At 37.5% G+C, this 23,077-nt stretch overlaps 1 protein-coding gene across 10 annotated transcripts in view; it reads left to right on the top strand.

Moving 5' to 3' along the window:
- Positions 1–4,135: 4,135 nt before the first annotated feature.
- LOC110467166 (otoferlin-like) overlaps positions 4,136–23,077 on the top strand; it is a 250,887-nt gene continuing 231,945 nt past the window's right edge. For all 10 annotated transcript variants that reach the window (XM_021524137.1, XM_021524133.1, XM_021524135.1 and 7 more), the window contains exon 1: positions 4,136–4,567. In XM_021524137.1, coding sequence (XP_021379812.1) covers positions 4,489–4,567 — 79 coding nt within the window. In that variant the 5' untranslated portion in view covers positions 4,136–4,488. The remainder of the gene's footprint in view (positions 4,568–23,077) is intronic.

A 23,077-nucleotide genomic window follows, 5' to 3' on the forward strand; every position in this document is an offset into this window, starting at 1 on the left:
GTTTAACAATATTTTTAATCCCACAGAAATGTATTTTAGGGATATGGCTACATGTTGTCCATTGATCCATATAGCTCTTGACTGGATAACTTAAAAAAGTGTATATACAAAGTCCAAACTTGCTGTATGGGCTGCCCTAGTGGATGCAAAGACCCCTATTGATTATGGGCCCGTTTTTTTTTTTGATGCAAGGTCAACTATGCTATAAATAGAATTTTGCTTTGTTGCACTTGTCCAGATGATAACCAAGGAACAATGACCATACACAGTTAAAACTTGGCCTGGGAGTTGCCATAGTAAATGCTATGAAGCCTATTTTTGGTGTGGTCCACAAGAGGTCAAGGTCATTATTGCTAAAAATTGAATTTTGCATTTCTGAATGATAGCTTGAAAAATATATTTATTACATTATTATACAAAGTTTAAACTTGGTTTGTTGGTAGCCCTAGGCCTAACAGATACAATGAATCTTCGTGATATTTGCTGCAGTCCTTTAAAGGTCATCGTCACTATTGGTAAAATAGATTTTTGCTTATAGGTTGTCCAACTTAAAAACCAATCATTATACACGGTTCGAAATCTGCATTTCATATTAGAAAATGGGTAGCAGATTGACATAGAATTATTGTAAAGCAGATTATGCAGAGATTTCTGCCTTTCTTATACACAAATTTGTAATGGATCAATAGCAAATTCTGCACCTGACTTTTCGAGGGGATATGCTGCCCTTTTTCGAGGGGATATGCTGCCCTTGCAGGCTTTCTCTTTCTATTTACCTACCAACACTATGGGTTTTAATTATAGAACAAGAAACAAATAATTCAACTTTTGGCCTCATTGGGTTGACGATATTACAGAATATTGTTACAATGTTGCTTGTAGGGTAAAGCAATGCTTTGTAAAGCCTCTTTGTTGTTTGTGAGTGGATGCGGAGGACAATAATGGTAGTCTGGTTGTCCTTTACCTAGTATTGACCATAGCCTTTTGTTACAGCACAGACACAACTTACGTCTGTGTATTGCTTTGTTTACCCGGCATGAAAAGTAAATAGTTTTTAATGGAATCCATCACATGGCAGTATTGCTATTTCTGTTAAATAGCTTCCGTTTTATATACTTGTAACTCAATATATTGGAAACACTGTTAGTTTACCTGATTTGTACTTAGTTTCATAATCACATTGCAGACCTTTCCCTCAAGGTAGAAACAAATTACTGGACACATGTAATCAGTGTTCTCCCCAGAATGTTTTGAAAGAAGCATGGAATTTCAATATTTCTGTTAAAGCAGCACTCTATGTAAAATCAAAGCAGCATGGTAACTTTAGATTTACTATGAATATATAGCAGAGCAGATCTAGGATAGCAGCATGGCAAGAAAGTATAGGAGCATGGTGCCATGCTGCAAAAACAGCCTGGGGAGAACACTGGTAATGATATGTTTTTACTCAAATAGATCAGTAGGCTATTTTTATTTCTGTCAATGATGGTACATTCAACCTGTATACAGTTTTACTAATACAATCAAACCTGCTCCTGCAACCACCTCCATTAAGAGACCACCTGTGTTGATATGTCACTAATTTAATGCTCCCCATTAGAGGGATTTCATTGTGAATTGAAACTATATTAAGGAATCCTGTACTGTGACTAATTACTGGAAACGGGTTTTTATTCCGGATGACTAAAGCTTTGATAAATCATTTCTCACCTTACCTTGCAGAATTTTAATGAGAAATATAGAATTGAAATAAGCAAAATATATTCAACAACAGTATCCTAAGTGGAAAAAAAATAAGTTGGGGTAGACTGAAGTTGGACTTCAGATGGGTATACTATCTCTATCACTGAGCTATCTGTCCAACAGAAGTGTCCTGGCCAGACTGCTACTGTTAAATCCAAACAGAAGTTAAGGGGAGGTTACTGTGCATAGGAAAAACAGCAGTATAGGTGGACAGGGATCCTAAGAGACCACTTTTTGGCCTTTCCTAGTGTGATCTTTTATTCATGTTTGAATTTACAGGTTCTCGAACATGAAAATAATTGGAATAGGTAGTAGCTTTAAAGTGGCCTATTAACACAAGTGGTCCCTGAATAGAGGTGGTCTCTAAAGCAGGTTTGACTATATTTCCTCCATTGCAGTATTTGACAAAATATATCAAATTCATAATGTTCAAAGGTAGTAACATGTTGATATATATAGGTAAATTGTTATAAAGTTCAATGTGCCAACATGGCAAAATTGATGAAATCAGCAGCTTTTATACCTGAAGGTGCCTTATAATTCATATTCAGCATCACAGGTCAAAAGTCAAGGTCACCTGAAAAGGATATATACATAGATGTAATAGGGTGCTCCTACGAAATGTTATACTTACTTAAGATACATTACCAAATCAAAATGAAACCTCTGTCATACAGATATAAAGTACAACATACTCTAACATGATAAAACCAGTCTTTCATTGCCATTAAACCTCTATTTCTCATTGATAAAGTCCTTATATTACCACAGCCTGGTTAAAGCTTACCATCAGCCCTCAGAATGACCTTATACTACTCCCATGAAACCCGACAACACCACAACTGTTGTACTGTTCTCCCATAACAAACCCCATAATTCCACTCCCATTCCGCCCACACAAATTCTCTTGATTGTCTTTTCCTATGGACCAGCCTGGAATAGAAACAACCCTCTAGGTAATGCCATGACCCAAAGGGGCTAACATTCATGATACACAATAACCCTTTGTCTACCAATGAGTTATGTTATATGTAAATATACAAGGTATGGACCGATTGTATATATTTACTTTCGATAGTGATGCTAATTGGTTTTGTGATTAATTATGTATGCAAGTGATTGGGTAAATGCCAGTTATCTCCCTTTTCATACTAATTGTCATTAGGCATTGTATGAATGGTGACCAAGTACATGCAAGTATTGATTGGTGGAGCTGGGACGAGGTATTCTGATTGGTCGTTTGGGACCCTCAGGCAACTCTGTGATAGCATGTACACCAAGCGGTACAGTGACTGCTGAAATAGTGATGAACACCACCTTTATTAATAATGAAACAAAATCCATTATACTGCAATATTTACAAGCTGTAAATAGTTATAATATGAAGCGTGTTCTTACAAACTTTAGAATATCACATCATATTTCATGAAAAACTAATCAAAATAAGGTCAATATGAAGTCAATATAATCAAGGAATAATCTGCTGAAGGAAAACGTTCCTTGCCATGTTCTGCTTCCTTATTGGAAATAAAACCATAACTTTTACACTGCACTTAAATTCCTGCTGAGATGACTAGAAAGCTTAAAATGTTGTTTACTAAGAAACTCCATCACTAGAATGTTCTGCATATTCAAGAAATCTGTAATAATTATATAACCAGTTCAGGCCCTTTTTATGTTGGTTGGAATATTATATTGGATACTTTCAAAGCAGGACTTTTTTGTACCTAAAATACCCTGGATTGGTCAAAGTGCCATTATCCCGGAATGTTTTGTGCTATTTTTGGTAAATTTTATAACTGAACTCATGAATTTTTTATAAGAAAAGTTGATAAGGCATTCAGGTAATGTTTGGTTTCACCCAAGATTGTGACAGGAAAGACTCGCAGCACAACGTGTTCGATCTCTGCCACCAATATTGGACCAGTGACTTTTCACAGTATATATGTATCCATAACAACCTGGAAACTGTTCATTAATATGAAATGAAACTTTGTGAACTGAGGCACTGTGAAATTGGGCTCCGGGGAAATTGGGGACATCGTCACTAGAATCAATAGGCTTAGCCATATAATGGTGGGCTCTGGCAGAGCAGGCAAGTCTGGCATACCTCGCCTAGTGCTGCGAACACCACAGCCTTCTACTCCACCACATCAGTGTACTTTTGTTATCAATACAGTTTGACTGTCACTACGTTTTGCATTAACCATGCCGTGTGCGGTACGGGCTGTCAAGTAGGTGTGAGGAGGGAGTTGACACACCCACGCTCTCTCCCCACCCCAGTACCTGGTAAGGATTTATATGCCTAGTCGCTCTCACTTTACTTCACGGTCGACTAGCTCTGCCATTGTGCTACTAGAGAAAGGTATGTCAACACATAGTCGCAGAGTGTAAGCCAGTGATACATAGGGACTGTACCGTCATTATATATATAACATTGTACGGATACTCTTCTACCTGTTAAACAGGTAAACACAGTGCTCTGACACTTTACCATTGATACAATAGCTCCTATCTGCTGCCATTTTACCAACATTTATATAGACTATTAATGTTCTATGGCATCAGATGTGAGACACAAGACTGATTGAGTGTTTTCTCATTTTTAAGGATCTTCCCATTTTGGAAAAGTTTAAACACTGCAGTGTTAGTGATGTTCCGGGTAATTCTACGGTGATACTACTATACCTACGGTAGAGTAGAGGCTGTACCTGGAGACGGTTATCAAGCCCCTTCTGGACCGAGATGGCTCTGATCTTGCACCTCAAGTATGCGGAGAACCTTCGGGGCCGAGCGGATCGGCTGGCCAAGGTCTCCTTTAGGGGTAAGTCCCATTGGAGATACCTAAATATTTTCCAGCCTATGTTTTAGGTTGACAGTGTATGTTTTGACATTATGTAAATAAGAGTGGACCTGTATTGAGTATGTGAGGTGAGCTGAGTCGCGATGCTTGCGAGCTTATTCTATCCCGCATCCTCCTCAAATTGTAATACTATTCAACAATTTACGAGTGTAAAGTGTAAGTTGTTACCCTTTCTCCCTTTTTTATTCAGACTCCCCGTGTTGAGGGATTACTAAACTGGTTGTATAAGGAGCTATACACAACATATATATTTAAAACGGGAAAACAAATTCTTATAACGTAGCAAAGGGAAAAAAATGTGCAACATCAGCGACGCTTTTAGAATATAGACGCACACATTATACAACAACATAAACAGTGTAATTTTATATCTGTGTATGGTTTCTTTAGAGTATATACCCCATTTTACCTTGAACATATTTACCTGAGGTTTTAAAATTGCCTGAGGAGGTTGCCTATTGGTTTCACCAGCTTTACCAATCACCAATTATCTGACCGGAACATTAAGTAAGGAGACTGGAAACAACTTTAATGACCTTTTATTGGACTTTCTTTCATGTTTGACCACCTTTATCCTTCGCAAATAAAAACTGATCACCAATCGTCCTAACTGTAGGTTTATTTCATGGTTCAGCTAATACATGCGTAACTGCATGGTCTCGTCCCTGTCAAAACGTGGCTTGGGACTCGCAGGTCCATTCACCTCTCCTCTAAAACAGCTGTATTCTATTGACAAGTTACTGTTGATACTGTGTAGATCTTGGGTGTAAAACGACATTCGATTCCCACGTGTCAGTTATTTTAGTGTTCGGAAGTTTTTTTGTACATCAAAATGTTTTTGTTTTTATCGCTTAACTAGACTATGCGGGATAATAAGAAATGTAAACACCTGAGGAATCCTGCATTGTACCCAGTGAAGTGTTGACTTAAATATGGTTATGAAATGGAGACAGTGTATATACATTGATATAATACAATACCTTGTGGTAGGGTTATTTACTGGTTCAGGGCAATAACTGTCCATACCGGCATCTAACAAGACAAATATAATTCTAAGGGAGCTTAGCTTTTGTTGAGTACATTTAAACTTGACACGCGGCGCTTATATATATAGTCCTCTTTCATGACTTGCGGATCATCTACCATTGTTAAAGTAGCTAAAGCACTATTTGTAAGGTAGCTTTATCTGACGTAGTTAGTCTATAGCTTTTACTAGAAATAAAAACAAATGTTTTACTTTATTTTGTCAATGTGTAGACTAGATCTGTTACCGGATACTAGACAGTAGATACAGGGTAGATAAGTAGACTGTTTTCCCTGTACTTTAGATGTCCTGGAGATTTTGTCACTTGGTGAACACAGTTTGTATAAGCTTGAGACTTTAATTTAAGACTGATCTGATTGTTCTGTTCGATACCTGAGTTCATTACAATGGAAGCTCTCCATTCCCAAATCTACAATAGCCCTGACAATCAAGCTACCAATTGTATCACCTGCCAGTGTGTTGTAGGGTTATCTCCATTTGATGAAATGCCTAGAAGGTTCAGATGGCAATGCTGTTGTAATTACACCTGTATACTTCAATAATAGAATGATATCATCAACAGGGATATTTTCTGTGTCATTGTCTGTGATAGCTCTCATACCAAAAGTATTTCACTCTATAGTCATTATTGATTAAATGAGAGACTTCATGAGGGGTGCTTTGATACAGGAAATGCTTATCCTGTCCAAGCTACTAGTTCTGCTTCAATTTTTGTGGAGTTCCACAAAATCTTAGTCTGCATAAAAAAAGGTCCTTCTGTTGTGATATCTCCTCAATTCTCTGTTGTTATCATGTATTTATGTGATTGGTATACTCTGAAACCTGTGTAATCTGACACCCTATGGTACACAACATTTTGATCACATTAACCTGTGTAATCTGATACCCTAAAGGATCACCTGTCTAATCTGACACCCTGTGGGACACAACATATTGGTCAGATTAACGTGTCAAATCTGACAACCTGTGGGACACAACACATTGGTCAGATTAACCCGTCTTATCTGACATCCTTTCAGACACAACTTAATGGTCAGATTTGATGAATTTCATCATTTTAATGGATCAGATAGAATGTCAAAGTATACAGGGGTCAGTTTCAATGTATACTTGTTTCCTGATTTACTTACTTAACTGCATTGAAATCTTTCAATATTAATACAAAAAATGATCAAAAGAGTTGTGTAAAACTTAATAGTTAAAGGCGTATGACTTAAATCTCAGGTCACTGCTTTTTCATCAACTTCATTTAGAAATTACAGCAACAGTTAAGATGAACAAATCACTCAGTGTTTACTCAGAGTCATGTGTACAAAATATGAAATTATATCCCAAGTTATAATTAAAATTCATATCTTTCAAATAATTTCTTTCTAATTCATTAGCTTCAATGATTTATAAAAAAAATATCCTATTTACATTTTCTTGGAAAAGTATGAGGAAATCATTTTGTAGTCAAGGTGCCGTGAATGTTTGTATTAAAACAAAACAGTGTGTTATTTATTTAGTATTGACTGGTAAGGATTTACACCTGAGAAATAGACAGGTGTAGGTAACAAAATTAATTTAAATACCTGAACAAGGAAATGATTTTCACATATAATTTCACAAATGGTTCAATTACTATTCAAAATCAATGAGGTGGGATCTTAAATGTATTGGATAGTGGATATCAAAGGAAGTAGCAAAATATATACTTATTGAAATGATATTGACGGAAGTTTGACATAGTAACAATATTGACAAACAATGATTGATGGGGAGGGGATAATGTTTATTTTTTATGAAATAACCAAGGATGTGCCAGCTGTAGCTACCCCCTACCCCCTACCCCCTACCAAATCACTGGTTCTGTGTTGTAGCTTTCCTCAATGAGTATATAAAAATATCATCTTGGTTTTTGTCACCAACTCATGCCCCTATCTCTTAATGCCTGTCAAAGTTTTAATGTAAGGGAGATTTGGTTGGTACCTGTTCTGTCCCAGTGTAAGAGAGATTTGGTTGGTACCTGTTCTGTCCCAGTGTAAGAGAGATTTGGTTGGTACCTGTTCTGTCCCAGTGTAAGAGAGATTTGGTTGGTACCTGTTCTGTCCCAGTGTAAGAGAGATTTGGTTGGTACCTGTTCTGTCCCAGTGTAAAATAGATTTGGTTGGTACCTGTTCTATCCCAGTGTAAGAGAGATTTATTTGGTACCTGTTCTGTCCCAGTGTAAAATAGATTTGGTTGGTACCTGTTCTATCCCAGTGTAAGATAGATTTGGTTGATACCTGTTCTGTCCCAGTGTAAGATAAATTTGGTCGGTACCTGTTCTGTCCTAGTGTAAGAGAGATTTGGTTGGTACCTGTTCTGTCCCAGTGTAAGAGAGATTTGGTTGGTACCTGTTCTGTCCCAGTGTAAAATAGATTTGGTTGGTACCTGTTCTATCCCAGTGTAAGAGAGATTTATTTGGTACCTGTTCTGTCCCAGTGTAAAATAGATTTGGTTGGTACCTGTTCTATCCCAGTGTAAGATAGATTTGGTTGATACCTGTTCTGTCCCAGTGTAAGATAAATTTGGTTGGTACCTGTTCTGTCCCAGTGTAAGAGAGATTTGGTTGGTACCTGTTCTGTCCCAGTGTAAGATAGATTTGGTTGGTACCTGTTCTATCCAAGTGTAAGATAGATTTGGTTGGTACCTGTTCTATCCCAGTGTATAAGCTGATATTTATTGGTTTGGTTTGCATCCTTAACTGTGCTTTTTGTCTCATTAGAATTTTCTCGCAGTGAAGACTTTCAGATCTATCATTTTAAGGGCCTGCTACACTGGCAGAGATAACAGACCCTTTAACCTATGTAATTAAAGCTTCAATTGTGTACAGATCTGTGTTATTCTGTGCATAACTGGTGGAGAAATTTGAAATAAGAGGACAGACAATGTTTAAGCACTAGTACTGCAGTGTACATGATTTAGTGGTGCTTTACATGGGGAACTTCATCTCAGCCAAACAGAATGATATAAAAGGACGAAGGTTTATTATTTGTATTCATTGATATATTGATTGATTGATTAATTGTTTTTTTATAATCAGCAATTGTACAAAAGGTTATATAGAACAACACTTTACAGAGACAGTGTTTGCCTAGTTAAATAAAAGGACATAATTCCATCCATCATGATGTCTCCTGTCACCACATGTGGTACCCTTCAAAATGAATCCCATCCACACGTGGCACCTTTCATGCTTCTTGTCACTACATGTAACACCCTTTACAATATCTCCTGTCACCACATGTGGTACCCTTCATGCTTCTTGTCACTACATGTAACACCCTTTACAATATCTCCTGTCACCACACGATGTTCCCTTCACAATGTCTATTTTACTTAATCTGGGGGACAAAATTAAAGTTCGAAGCCATAAAACACTATCTTGATATATCTGTGTAAAAATATAATTACATCAATTCAGACTTTATTTCAAATATCTATATGCGCACACTTAATAGGGATTTATGTAAGAGATTGTCAGTATTTCTGAAAACAATTTCCAGGCATTTAATTATCTCCACATCTGAATTGTCAGTATTTCAGAAAACAATTTCCAGGCATAACTATCCTGATATCTGAATTGAGACAAGACTTACTGAGCTAATGGAAACTACAAAACAGAATTCAGCAATTTGTAAAATGTGGCGCCGATGATGAACGCTTGAAAGGCCAGCGCACTCGACGATTACTAATTACACAGTACCGTTCCCTGCTATAAAGTGACGTTTAGTCCTCTGTGATCCTGTAATATTCTGTATTTATATGGTATACCTTATCCCTCTCAACAAGCTCAATTATTGGATTCTGATATTTGCCAAACAATCGGACACAATTTTCATTAATGCGATTCCATTATCAAAGTCTCATATATGCTCTCCTGTCCGCTGTGGCCTTTAATTAAATGTTTTTTATGATGTAATATTCGATACCGAGCCACTTTTCATGATGTAATATTTGATACAACAGTTTAATCATAGTACAGTTCGGAGTATGTTTCAAGGTCATCGGTTCTCGTTTTGTCTGTATCGTTAATCGCAATACGTGTGTGTCGTACACATGTCAATTTGTCGAAATATTTGCCCGTAAATTCCTGTATTTTTCATTTGTAGCTGCCATTCCTATATTTTTTATGGAGTGTGGTGCTTGCGATTTCTATTCCCAACTTGCTGTTTTTCATGATACAATGAACATCGTCTGACTATCGGGGTTTGATTAAGGACTTGTGTGAGCAGCCGAAGCTAGGTGCATCATTTTATACAACCTGCTCAAGTTACACCCTGTCACATCCCCGGAGAACCTCTCCCACAACAACTCTTTATTTATTTACACACACAATTTCTCTTATATGAAGCATTCTGGAAGAATCTATCATGCAATAGTTTAGTATGTCTGCACTGAAATGTTCCTTATAGACTTGGCTGTCATACACACCATTGCTTTAATTTCTTACAAAGGGTAAAAAATCATATTGAAAAAAATAAAGGTTTTACGGCTAATTCAAGTTCTAGAATTTCCTCACTATTTGTTTGACACTTAAACCTTAACAAATAGAAATTATTTTGAAATTTCTAAATATTGTCGACATCACATTGATGAACAAGTTTGTAAGATCTATCTTCTCCTCCAATTTTTCACTGATTGTTTTGCTTAATTCTAGTCATTTGAAAATATGCACTGTAACATTGTAAAAACTGAACAGAAAAATTTAATTGAAACATTTCAATTTTACTTTAAATTACGGTTTCTCTTTAAGGATAAAAAAAAGATGTACAAATTTTGAACTCTGACTTTTTCATTTGCATAAGTTGGTTTTACCATGTTCTAATGACATTTCGATGTTGGCGTAGTTCATAACTCAATTTGGTCAGGATGGTCAGGGGTTATGGTTGTCGGCAGACAAGTCTCGTCTGCGTTTGATTTGATCGTTCAAATGTGTCTTCAGGGGTCAGTGAGTGAACTCAGTTGGTACAGTAGACTACTAAACAACATTTACAACTTGCTACTGCAGACAAGTTGACCATATGGACTCTTTCTAGTTAGAAGTCACCAGTCCTGGTACAGAAATTGTACTCCCTTAAATACAATTACATCCCTTTCCAACTTTAGCATGATTACAATGAAACCTCTATGCTGTTTTTTCCTAGGACAGGGACAATTGGTTGAGAACCGTCTGGAAGGCTTATAAGGCCGAGCCTACATGTGTGGAAGTTTCATTGTAATCTTGAAAGAGTCCATATGGTCAACCTGTCTGCAGTATTTAGTTGTAAATGTTGTATAGCAGTCTACTGTACCAACTAATTTAACTCACTGACCCCTGAAGACACATTTGAACCCTTCCAATTCAAAGGTTGGAATAGTTCATTATGAAATTTCAGGGGTGAATGAGTTAATGCCTGATAATGGGTTATTTCCCATTGAAATGAAATTATAGTACTTTGTATATATAAATATATACAGTAATACGATAATGCCTGGTAATAAGCCCACCCATATCTATTGTAGTTTAGTTGAAATATCAACACATGCTATTTCATTGCCCATTACTTAATTTGAATCAGATATTTGTTATGTAGACTTGTTGCAGATTAAATATTGTTATATTTTCCCTTTTATGAAAATTCCCAAAACAATTAAGTTCAGAAATTGAAAACATGGTCTTAAGGATATCATCTATTTCAACAAGTAGAAGTCTGTTTAATTAAGTAAAAGTAACCAACGTCATCCTAAATAAAATGTTAAATAAGATTCAAAACAATTTTGTCAAATTTACAGATTTAACCAGTGTTGAATGGCGGATATTAGCATTCCGTGGCATTTTCTTGCTTGCTTTCCTAACCTGTTTATTCTAGCTAGTGACAATGAAATGAATTTTAATTTAGAAAGATATACATTTTCTAACTCCTTTAAGGTTATTGAATGTACACAGTTACATAGGAAGTCTCTAGCTGTTTTCATTGTATAGAATCTGTCACCTTTTCCTGCTATGATTTTCTTGTAAAAGATCTATAAATTAATCAGTTCAAAAGATTACGGATCACAGGTTTCCTTTTTGTACGATTGAACACTATTGTTTATTTCCCAGGCCAGGTGTTTTGTACCTCAGTAAATATTGTTGTTTATTTCCCAGGCCAGATGTTTTGTACCTCAGTAAATATTGGCCGTTTTATGATGTTCAGAACATCCAATGAAAATCGAAGGTCTTCTTGCTTGATGTGATAATCCAACGTCCAAAATGTGAAAATACATGGAAAAATGTTCACGATGTCTTGAATGAGGACAAGATAAATTATGCTACATAGATTCTTGCAAATTAGCATCCTTGATGAATGAAACGTAATCTTCTAAGTAAATACAGTTTCTAATCTTGAGTTATTTCTGATTAAAATGGCTAACTTCATGGTTACCACTGTAAGCCAGCTTGTTGTTCGTCTTTAATCTATTGAGAGGAAAAAGCTCATCAAGCTAGACTTAATTAGTTAAGAACGAGACCAGGGATTGGCTGTGACAGTTCTTGTTAAGGGGTTCTCTAGGGTTGTATATATCTCCTTTTGAAGGGGTTCTCCAGGGGGTGTATACATAGTGGCATGTGCATCTTTTAGTGAAGGGGATCTCCAGGGGATGGCATGTTTATGTTATTGTGAAAAGGTTCTCCAGCGATTGTATAAATGATGGCACTAATATCTCCTTGTGAAGGGGTTCTCCAGGGGAGTTTTATAAACCAATGGCAAGCAGGTTACACTTATGAAGGGGTTCTCCAGGGGAGTTTTATAAACCAATGGCACGCAGGTTACACTTATGAAGGGGTTCTCCAGGGGAGTTTTATAAACCAATGGCAAGCAGGTTACACTTATGAAGGGGTTCTCCAGGGGAGTTTTATAAACCAATGGCAAGCAGGTTACACTTATGAAGGGGTTCTCCAGGGGAGTTTTATAAACCAATGGCAAGCAGGTTACACTTATGAAGGGGTTCTCCAGGGGAGTTTTATAAACCAATGGCAAGCAGGTTACACTTATGAAGGGGTTCTCCAGGGGAGTTTTATAAACCAATGGCAAGCAGGTTACACTTATGAAGGGGTTCTCCAGGGGAGTTTTATAAACCAATGGCAAGCAGGTTACACTTATGAAGGGGTTCTCCAGGGGAGTTTTATAAACCAATGGCAAGCAGGTTACACTTATGAAGGGGTTCTCCAGGGGAGTTTTATAAACCAATGGCAAGCAGGTTACACTTATGAAGGGGTTCTCCAGGGGAGTTTTATAAACCAATGGCAAGCAGGTTACACTTATGAAGGGGTTCTCCAGGGGAGTTTTATAAACCAATGGCAAGCAGGTTACACTTATGAAGGGGTTCTCCAGGGGAGTTTTATAAACCAATGGCAAGCAGGTTACACTTATGAAGGGGTTCTCCAGGGGAGTTTTATAAACCAATGGCAAGCAGGCAACACTTATGAAGGGGTTCTCCAGGGGAGTTTTATAAACCAATGGCAAGCAGGTTACACTTATGAAGGGGTTCTCCAGGGGAGTTTTATAGACCAATGGCACGCAGGTTACACTTATGAAGGGGTTCTCCAGGGGATTTTTATAAACCAATGGCATGCAGGTTACACTTATGAAGGGGTTCTCCAGGGGAGTTTTATAAACCAACACTTATGAAGGGGTTCTCCAGGGGAGTTTTATAAACCAATGGCACCAGGTTACACTTATGAAGGGGTTCTCCAGGGGAGTTTTATAGACCAATATCACGCAGGTTACACTTATGAAGGGGTTCTCCAGGGGAGTTTTATAACCCAATGGCAAGCAGGTTACACTTATCAAGGGGTTCTCCAGGGGAGTTTTATAACCCAATGGCAAGCAGGTTACACTTATGAAGTGGTTCTCCAGGGGAGTTTTATAAACCAATGGCACGCAGGTTACACTTATGAAGGGGTTCTCCAGAAGAGTTTTATTGACCAATGGCACGCAGGTTACACTTATGAAGGGGTTCTCCAGGGGATTTTTTATAAACCAATGGCAAGCAGGTTACACTTATGAAGGGGTTCTCCAGGGGAGTTTTATAAACCAATGACAAGTAGATTACTGTTATGAAGGGGTTCTCCAGGGGATTGTTATAAACTGATGGCAGACATATTCTTCTCATAAGGAGGCTCCACAGGGGAGTTTTACAACTGATGGCAAACAATTACTCTTGTTAAGAGGTTCCACGTAGGAATTTCTGAGGAGGTGGGGATTCACTTGTGGGTTTCCACAGCAGAGTTTCATAAACTGATGGCAATTACAGATCTAATGTTCCCCAGACAAAATATATATGACTCACAGTATTTAATCTTTGATTATTCTTTATGTTACTCTTACCTTACATAGTATTACTCTCTTGTACTTCTACTCCTCTCATCCATCTTTGTTTATATATTTCCCTGTGTTTTCAACACTCTTTGTTTGACCCACATGGATGAATTATCTTCCATTACAGATTCCATTTCTATATTTGTCCTCGTATTTGTACAATATTCTGAAACTGGAGCAGAAATATCACCGCATAATATCATAGATTGCTCCACTGCGATCTCTTCTGACCGATTCAAGTGACCTCCAAAGTGGTCCATTAGGGGCAGCAAGCTTAGAATGGCCATCTCGTGATCTAGATTGATATCGTAGGTGTATCCCTGGTAATCGTAGTAGTCAAATGTGGTCAGAGATCACAGGACATGAGATGACCGAATACATCAAAGTAGGTCAACGTCGTATTGGGACTTCTCTATCCAACACCCAGATTGATTTTATAGGTCAAGGTTGTTTGATGCAGATTAAATTGAATACTGCAAAATCTTGATATAATGCCTGTCATTTTATTTACCTCCTCATTTATTTATCAGCTATGTATTTATCACCTATGTATTTCAATATCAACTTTACTTTAACTGTGAAAAGACTAAAGGATGATGGTGTAAAATGGTGGTCCTGTGTTCAGCCAGATTAACTCTGAAGGTGTGTAGGATGATGGTGTCCTGTGTTCAGCCAGATTAAATGTGAAAATCTGTAGGATGATGGTGTCCTGTGTTTCGCCAGATTAACTCTGAAGGTATGAAGGATGATGGTGTAAAATGATGGTCCTGTGTTCAGCCAGATTAACTCTGATGGTATGTAGGATGATGGTGTAAAATGGTGGTTCTGTGTTCCGCCAGATTAACTCTGAAAGTCTGTAGGATGATGGTTTCCTGTGTTCTGCCAGATTAACTGTGAAAATCTGTAGGATGATGGTGTAAAATGGTGGTCCTGTGTTCCGCCAGATTAACTGTGAAAGTCTGTAGGATGATGGTGTCCTGTGTTCAGCCAGATCAACTGTGAAAGTCTGTAGGATGATGGTGTCCTGTGTTCCGTCAGATTAACTCTAAAGGTATGAAGGATGATGGTGTAAAATGGTGGTCCTGTGTTCAGCCAGATTAAATCTGAAGGTATGTAGGATGATGGTGTAAAATGGTGGTCCTGTGTTCAGCCAGATTAACTGTAAAAGTCTGTAGGATGATGGTGTCCTGTGTTCCGCCAGATTAACTGTGAAAGTCTGTAGGATGATGGTGTCCTGTGTTCAGCCAGATGAACTGTGAAAACCTGTAGGATGATGGTGTCCTGTGTTCAGCCCGATTAACTGTGAAAACCTGTAGGATGATGGTGTCCTGTGTTCAGCCAGATGAACTGTGAAAACCTGTAGGATGATGGTGTCCTGTGTTCAGCCCGATTAACTGTGAAAACCTGTAGGATGATGGTGTCCTGTGTTCAGCCAGATTAACTGTGAAAGTCTGTAGGATGATGGTGTCCTGTGTTCAGCCAGATGAACTGTGAAAACCTGTAGGATGATGGTGTCCTGTGTTCAGCCCGATTAACTGTGAAAACCTGTAGGATGATGGTGTCCTGTGTTCAGCCAGATGAACTGTGAAAACCTGTAGGATGATGGTGTCCTGTGTTCAGCCCGATTAACTGTGAAAACCTGTAGGATGATGGTGTCCTGTGTTCAGCCAGATGAACTGTGAAAACCTGTAGGATGATGGTGTCCTGTGTTCAGCCAGATGAACTGTGAAAACCTGTAGGATGATGGTGTCCTGTGTTCAGCCAGATGAACTGTGAAAACCTGTAGGATGATGGTGTCCTGTGTTCAGCCCGATTAACTGTGAAAACCTGTAGGATGATGGTGTCCTGTGTTCAGCCAGATTAACTGTGAAAGTCTGTAGGATGATGGTGTCCTGTGTTCAGCCAGATTAACTGTGAAAGTCTGTAGGATAATGGTTTAAAATGGTGGTCCTGTGTTCCGCCAGATTAGCAAACTGTATATCAATAACCTCATTAATGGCAATTAGCCGAGAAGTCTGATTACAATGACATGTCCTGCTTAACCCCACCCAATGGGGATATAACTGTGATTCACTTGTTTCACATTACCATTAAAAACATATGCTTAAGTGTTACTTAAATAATGTTTTGGTGATAAAACAGCTCGCTTGTCCAGCCATTATCTGGTGTAAATTGTGGGAGGTTGTGTGAGGTGTCCGGATTGTACAAAGAATAACGGTGTCAACAAATGGCATTTTATTGGAATCTCATTAATGATTTTTCAGTGTTTTTGAATGCTCCGCCTGGGGCTCCAGACCGTACGCTACAGCCACTTATTACGAAGGATAAGAATCATGAAAATGAGCCGAAACACTGGAAACAGTTCAGCAGTCCGCGGATCTGCTGATGCTGTTTTAAAAAGCAATAATATGGAGTCACTATGATGGAAACACTATCCATTAGTATTTGTACTGGTGAGGCTATACTTTTCTGATGGTAACAGGAAACACTGTCCCCCAGTTATTGTAAAGCTATATTACAGAGTTTCTTAGACTTTCTGATGGAAACACTGTCCACTTATCATTTCATAAGGGCTACAACTGTTTAGTTGTATTAGGGCTACTACTGTTTAGTTGTATAAGGGCTAATATTTTTAGTTGTTTTAGGGCTAATATTGTTTAGTTGTATTAGGGCTAATATTTTTAGTTGTATAAGGGCTACTACTGTTTAGTTGTATAAGGGCTACTACTGTTTAGTTGTATTAGGGTTACTGTTGTTTAGTTGTAGTAGAGCTACTGGTGTATAGGACTACTGTTGTTTAGTTGTAGTAGAGCTACTAGTATATAGGACTACTGTTGTTTAGTTGTAGTAGAGTTATTGGTGTATATGACTACTGTTGTTTAGTTGTAGTAGAGATACTGGTGTATAAGACTAGTGTTGTTTAGTTGTAGTAGATATACTGGTGTATAGGATTACTGTTGTTTAGTTGTAGTAGAGATACTGGTGTGTAGGACTACTGTTGTTTAGTTGTAGTAGAGATACTGGTGTGTAGGACTACTGTTATATAGGACTACTGTTGTTTAGTTGTAGTAGAGCTTCTACTGTTTAGTTGTATTAGGCCTACTACTTTTTAGTAAATATACTGGTGTTTGGACTACTGTTGTTTAGTTGTAGTAGAGTTTCTACTGTTTAGTTGTATTAGGGCTACTACTGTTTAGTTGAAGTAGAGCTACTGGTGTACAGGACTATTGTTTTTTAGTTGTAGTAGAGCTACTGGTGTAAAGGACCTCTGTTGTTTAGTTGTAGTAGAGATACTGGTGTGTAGGACTACTGTTGTTTAGTTGTAGTAGAGTTACTGGTGTGGAGGACTACTGTTGTTTAGTTGTAGTAGAGCTACTGGTGTATAGGACTACTGTTGTTTAGATGTAGTAAAGCTACTGGTGTATATGACTACTGTTGTTTACTTGTAGTAGAGCTACTGTTGTTTAGTTGTAGTAGAGCTACTACTGTTTAGTTGTATTAGGGCTACTACTGTTTAGTTGTAGTAGAGCTACTGGTGTACAGGACTATTGTTTTTTAGTTGTAGTAGAGCTACTGGTGTAAAGGACCTCTGTTGTTTAGTTGTAGTAGAGAGACTGGTGTGTAGGACTACTGTTGTTTAGTTGTAGTAGAGTTACTGGTGTGGAGGACTACTGTTGTTTAGTTGTAGTAGAGCTACTGGTGTATAGGACTACTGTTGTTTAGTTGTAGTAGAGCTACTACTGTTTAGTTGTATTAGGGCTACTACTGTTTAGTTGTAGTAGAGCTTCTGGTGTACAGGAATATTGTTGTTTTTTTGTAGTAGAGCTACTGGTGTGTTAGGACTACTGTTGTTTAGCTGTAGTAGAGATACTGGTGTGTTGGATTATTGTTGTTAAGCTGTAGTAGAGCTACCGGTGTATAGGACTACTGTTGTTTAGTTGTAGTAGAGATACTGGTGTGATGGATTATTGTTGTTAAGCTGTAGTAGAGCTACTGGTGTATAGGACTACTGTTGTTTAGCTGTAGTAGAGCTACTGGTGTATAGGGCTACTGTTGTTTAGTTGTAGTAGAGCTACTGATAAGTTAGGACTACTGTTGTTTAGCTGTAGTAGAGCTACTGGTGTAAATGACTACTGTTGTTTAGTTGTAGTAGAGATACTGGTGTGTTGGATTATTGTTGTTTTCTCACCTTATCCATTACCACTTGAAACACACAAACATCTGACAAAAATTTTGCTGTTAAGGTAGAAAGCCTGAAGTCAGAAATAAATTATCAAGCTGGAATTGATTACTGAGTTTTTTCATGTCTGGTTACATTGATGTTCAAGGATACAAGTCTCCAAGCCTACGTGGTAACAAGTTACTTTTAAATTTCAATTGTTTTTAGTTTTTGTGAAACGTTTTGACACTTAGATATTATACATGTTAAAAGTAGATTTTGTACCGTTACTGATGAAATGATATATCCCTGAAACAGAGATAACTTTTATGTAGCCATAAACAAAAACAATGGATCAGGTTCACACGGCTGGTCCTTGTGTTGGGTCCAAAGATTTTCAAGAATGGCAGAACAGTAGTCAGCAGATGGCACAGGGTGACAGCAACAATGAAGGACGGTAACTCATGGTATTAGGAAATACTAAGTGACTATAATAGAATCTTTCCCTGCGTTGAGGGTGTGACAGAGAAATCTCCTACCAGACAGCTGATTATTTTGGTTTTCTTACCAAAGGCTCTGCCCCGAGGGTAGGAGATTTTTCTGTTACACCCTCAAGGTAGGGGATGATTATTTTTCTCCCATCCTATTATTTCACAGCTCCGCCGACAATAATCTGCTTTTGTTTGTAAACAAAAAACACATGTGGGGTATGAATATCGTCATTCACTTTTGATGACGTCATAACTACACCGGTGACACATTTTAATGACGTCACAATCGAACACGTGCTAATCGGCACAAGGCTATCCCCCCCTAGGGGGTGACAAGCTGATCTTCCCCGGCTGAAACGGGAGATACAGCTGTGAAAGATGGGAGAAATACTTGCCAACCTTTCCTATTTTGGAGTGAGACTCATATTTTTACCCTGAAATTAAGCATTTTCAGCCAGTAGACTTGCCAAACTATTCCTATATTCTAAAAACTAACACCTTAAAAGATGCCATTCTAAAGTTTTTATTAGCTCACCTGGTCCAAAGGACCATGGTGAGCTTATGCCATACCGCAGCTACCATCGTCTGTTCGTCTGTCAACTTTTCCTTTAAAACACTACTAGTCCTGAACGGCCAAGTAGATTTTGACTGAATTTGGTCTGGAGCATGCTTAGGCCAAGGGGACTCAATTTTGTATAAACCGTGGGTCTGGCCCCCCTGGGGGCTGAGGGGCGGGCCAAATAGGGGAAATATAGCAAATTCTTTAAAATCCTTCTTCTTCTGTAGGAATGAAAGGATTTGTTCCATATTTGGTATGAAGCATCCTTTGGCGAAGGGAAACCAATTTTGTATAAACCGCGGGTCTAGCCCCCCCAGGGGCCTGAGGGGCGGGGCCCAATAGGGGAAACATAGCAAATTATTCTTTAAAATCCTTCTTTTTCTGTAGGAATGAAAGGATTTGGTCTAAATTTGGTGTGGAGCATCCTTGGGTAAAGGGGAACCAATTTTGTATAAACAGTGGGTATGATCCCCCTAGGGGCATAGGGGTGGGGCTCTGTTTGAAGTTTGTTCTCGCTATATCTCAAGTACTGGATGGATCTTTCTGAAATTTCATATGTACTTACAGCACCTACCATGGAGTGCTATATCTTTACTTCATACCAAATATTTTAAACATATTCAGGTGAGCGATACAGGTTCTCTGGGCCTCTTGTTTAAGATCTAGGTGGTATAAACACACCTTTTACTTATGCTTGTATTTTTGAACGCACAGAATCTCTCCAATGAAAATTTCAAAAGGTTGGAAAATATGTGACACAGAATTATGGGAGATTTTATTTTTCAAAATGATTCGGTCACCATTCCAAAATTATCAAACTGGAAGTTAAAACACTAAAACTATTGAATGAAATGATTTTATTGCATTTAAACACACACTAAATATTACTGGAAATTTTCATTAACATTTCTTTATTTCTTTAGTCGTGAAGCTAGAATTTTGGCTAGGGGTATGTGTGTTATTTATAATTGTTACCTTGTCGTGTGAGTGAAGAGATTTAGGCGTCCTATATAGCTACATACACATGTTTACAATTGTAAGAAGATTACAAAAACTGAAGATTGTTTAGCCGCGTTTAAATGTTATGATAGTTGTAACAATGTTGTAGCACTAGACCAGTTGTGTCTTACGTAAAACTCGTTCTGTCGAGTGTGTTGATACAGGGAATACACAAATATTTTGCTTAAATACACGATAATTACAATCGATCATCGGATCAGTGCAGTGACTAGAGTGTTACGTCTGTTTATAAATTAAGCTCCTTCATATAAATTTTCTGACAATTTGACATGAACATGTAACAGACCAGGAAATCATTGTCCATATGCATAACCAAATTGGTAAGATATATTGTCCTTAAAGAAAACTATTAGACTGCGAAGGGTGGAGAAATGAGAAAATAGGGGGGGGGGGGGGGGGGGAGGTTTCCTCAAACCCAGAAAACCTTTCTAGATCCACTGGTGTTTTGATTTTTTATGATGCACCATTCTGCTAACTTTCATTTAAAATAAAAATTCGTCCTGACTCACATTTCTGCTAACTTTTAAGTAAAATGGATCTTTTGGAATGGCTTGTACAATGGAATAAAACAATTTGATATGCAATGTAACCAACACAGATTAAAACAACGGAAGGTTCACGTCGTAGTGATATGTAAAATTCCGGAGTGTTCATTGATCAATGTTTGAAGTAGAAGCGGCAGATTATATTGTTAGGGAACTATCATACCATCTTTTGGAATACTGCCTAGAAACATGGAAATTATTGAAAATGAAATGAAAACTGATCATACATTTTTTTCTAATTAGAGAGAGACAAGGGCAACCTCCCAATTAGGTGATACGTGCGTAGATCGTGATATTCACTGGTGTACCAAATGCTTTGTTGAAATCCATTGAGTAGTTAAAAATAAAGCCTGAAATTTTAATTGACGCTGTTCATATTTATGAAGATGGATCTGGAATTAGCATTTCTTTTGTGATTCTGAATGAACATGAGAATCAGATAAGCTGCAGTATTGTAAAAATCTGAAAATAAAAAGGTTCCTGTGACGGATTTCAAAACGAAAGACAAGAGAAGGCAAAGAACATAAATCCTATAGCCAAACATTGTACTGTAATAACGATAATTGTGGTGATACATGTTTTAGACTGGTCTATTGTACCTAATTACCAGAGAAAGTCATTTCTCATACTGTTGAAACAATTTGCTTGCATGGCTGAGGACATGAATAATTCAGCAGGAGTGCGTGGGTACATATATGATCAAAGTAACTTGTCTACCTGTGAGCAGGTAGCATTATCTCGTTAACTCAGGTGTTTGTTCGACGTGGGGCAATTTCCAATTCACACAGTTGTCAGAATACTTGGTGGAATATGTAGCTATATAGTTTTCTATTGTTTTAAGCACGCTAAACAATTCACTTTACAAATTGTACAGTTTAAAAAAAAAAAAAATCAATGTATTGTTTTTATACCATTTGCTACTGTAACATTCATTTTAGCAGTGTAGATAAATTCTAACATACGCACCATAGATCCGGACCAAACTTATTACCTATTTTGCTATATATATTATTGACAGTGGGGATACATTATTCAGAAAGGAAAGTCTTGTGCATAAACAAGGACTGTCAAATAACAATAGGTTTCCTACTGCCTTTCTTCATCTGTCTTCGTTCAACAGAGCTTCAGCTAGCTTCCTTCATCTGGCCCCTTACAGCAAGACTAGCTTCCTTCATCTGGCCCCGTACAGCAACACTAGCTTCCTTCGCTTGGCCCCATACAGCAAGACTAGCTTCCACAACTCAGGCTTGAAAATAAGCCCACCACACTTTTTAAAAAGAAAAAAACCCTGTATCATACAGAGAAAATCCCTTTTTGGGTTTAGGACTCAAGTCAGGATAACATATCCTTACCCGACCCCTTTTTATTGACTGTCTCTAGACAGTATGTACTAGTAGGTCCCCTGATCTTAGTCCTTGTATACTGTGGTAGCGGAGGTAGGTTTATAATATAAGTGAAAGTCATTAACACAAGTACAGTAGCTATATATGCTTGCAAGAATGATTCCGGACATGGTCTGGTGGATTTGAACAAGGGTTACAGTGTTTGTAGGCAAAGTCCGTTTTATCTAAGTGTTATACATGAATGACAGGAATAAAATATCAGGTCTAGTAAAGGTTTCATTTATACACAAAACAAGACACAAAGTTTTCTGTTGCTGTAACAAATATATATTATGTATGTATTTCTAAAAATCTGAACAAAATAATTGGCATTTACAATCTTGAATGTTTACTGGTGATTATGAGAATAGTTTTTAACACAGAGTTTTTTTAGTCCAATTAAATTTCCATTAAAGCTCAACAGAATCTATTTATTTAAAATGAAAATTACCACTAAGTTTAAATTACCATTAAAATTTGAACCTGTTGCCCTATAAATCCCTATAAGACATATCAAATTCATTTATTGACTTTGAGCTTTACAGCTCATCAGTATGTACACAATACATATAAATACAGTGGCAGACACTGCAATAACGCAGTGGAGAATGGACAAAAAATGCATGTAGTTACATATATTTTAACATTATATCATGCTATTCCTCAACTGGGTGGCATCATATATATATTTACTTAACATAGTTAATTCTTTAACGTTCGTTGTGCTTAATAATTGAATCAGCTTGAAAACAGATGGTTTTTTCCAGTAGTACAATTTTATACGTCTTTCTCTTAAAACTTGATAAAATGGACAAATGAACAAAAAATGGTATTCGTCTTCAATATCTTCAGAGTTACAAATTCTGCATATACGTTCATTTCTTACAATGTTTCGATATCTCCC

This window comes from Mizuhopecten yessoensis, unplaced genomic scaffold, assembly GCF_002113885.1.
Source record: "Mizuhopecten yessoensis strain PY_sf001 unplaced genomic scaffold, ASM211388v2 scaffold11163, whole genome shotgun sequence".
Taxonomy (NCBI): Eukaryota; Metazoa; Mollusca; class Bivalvia; order Pectinida; family Pectinidae; genus Mizuhopecten; species Mizuhopecten yessoensis.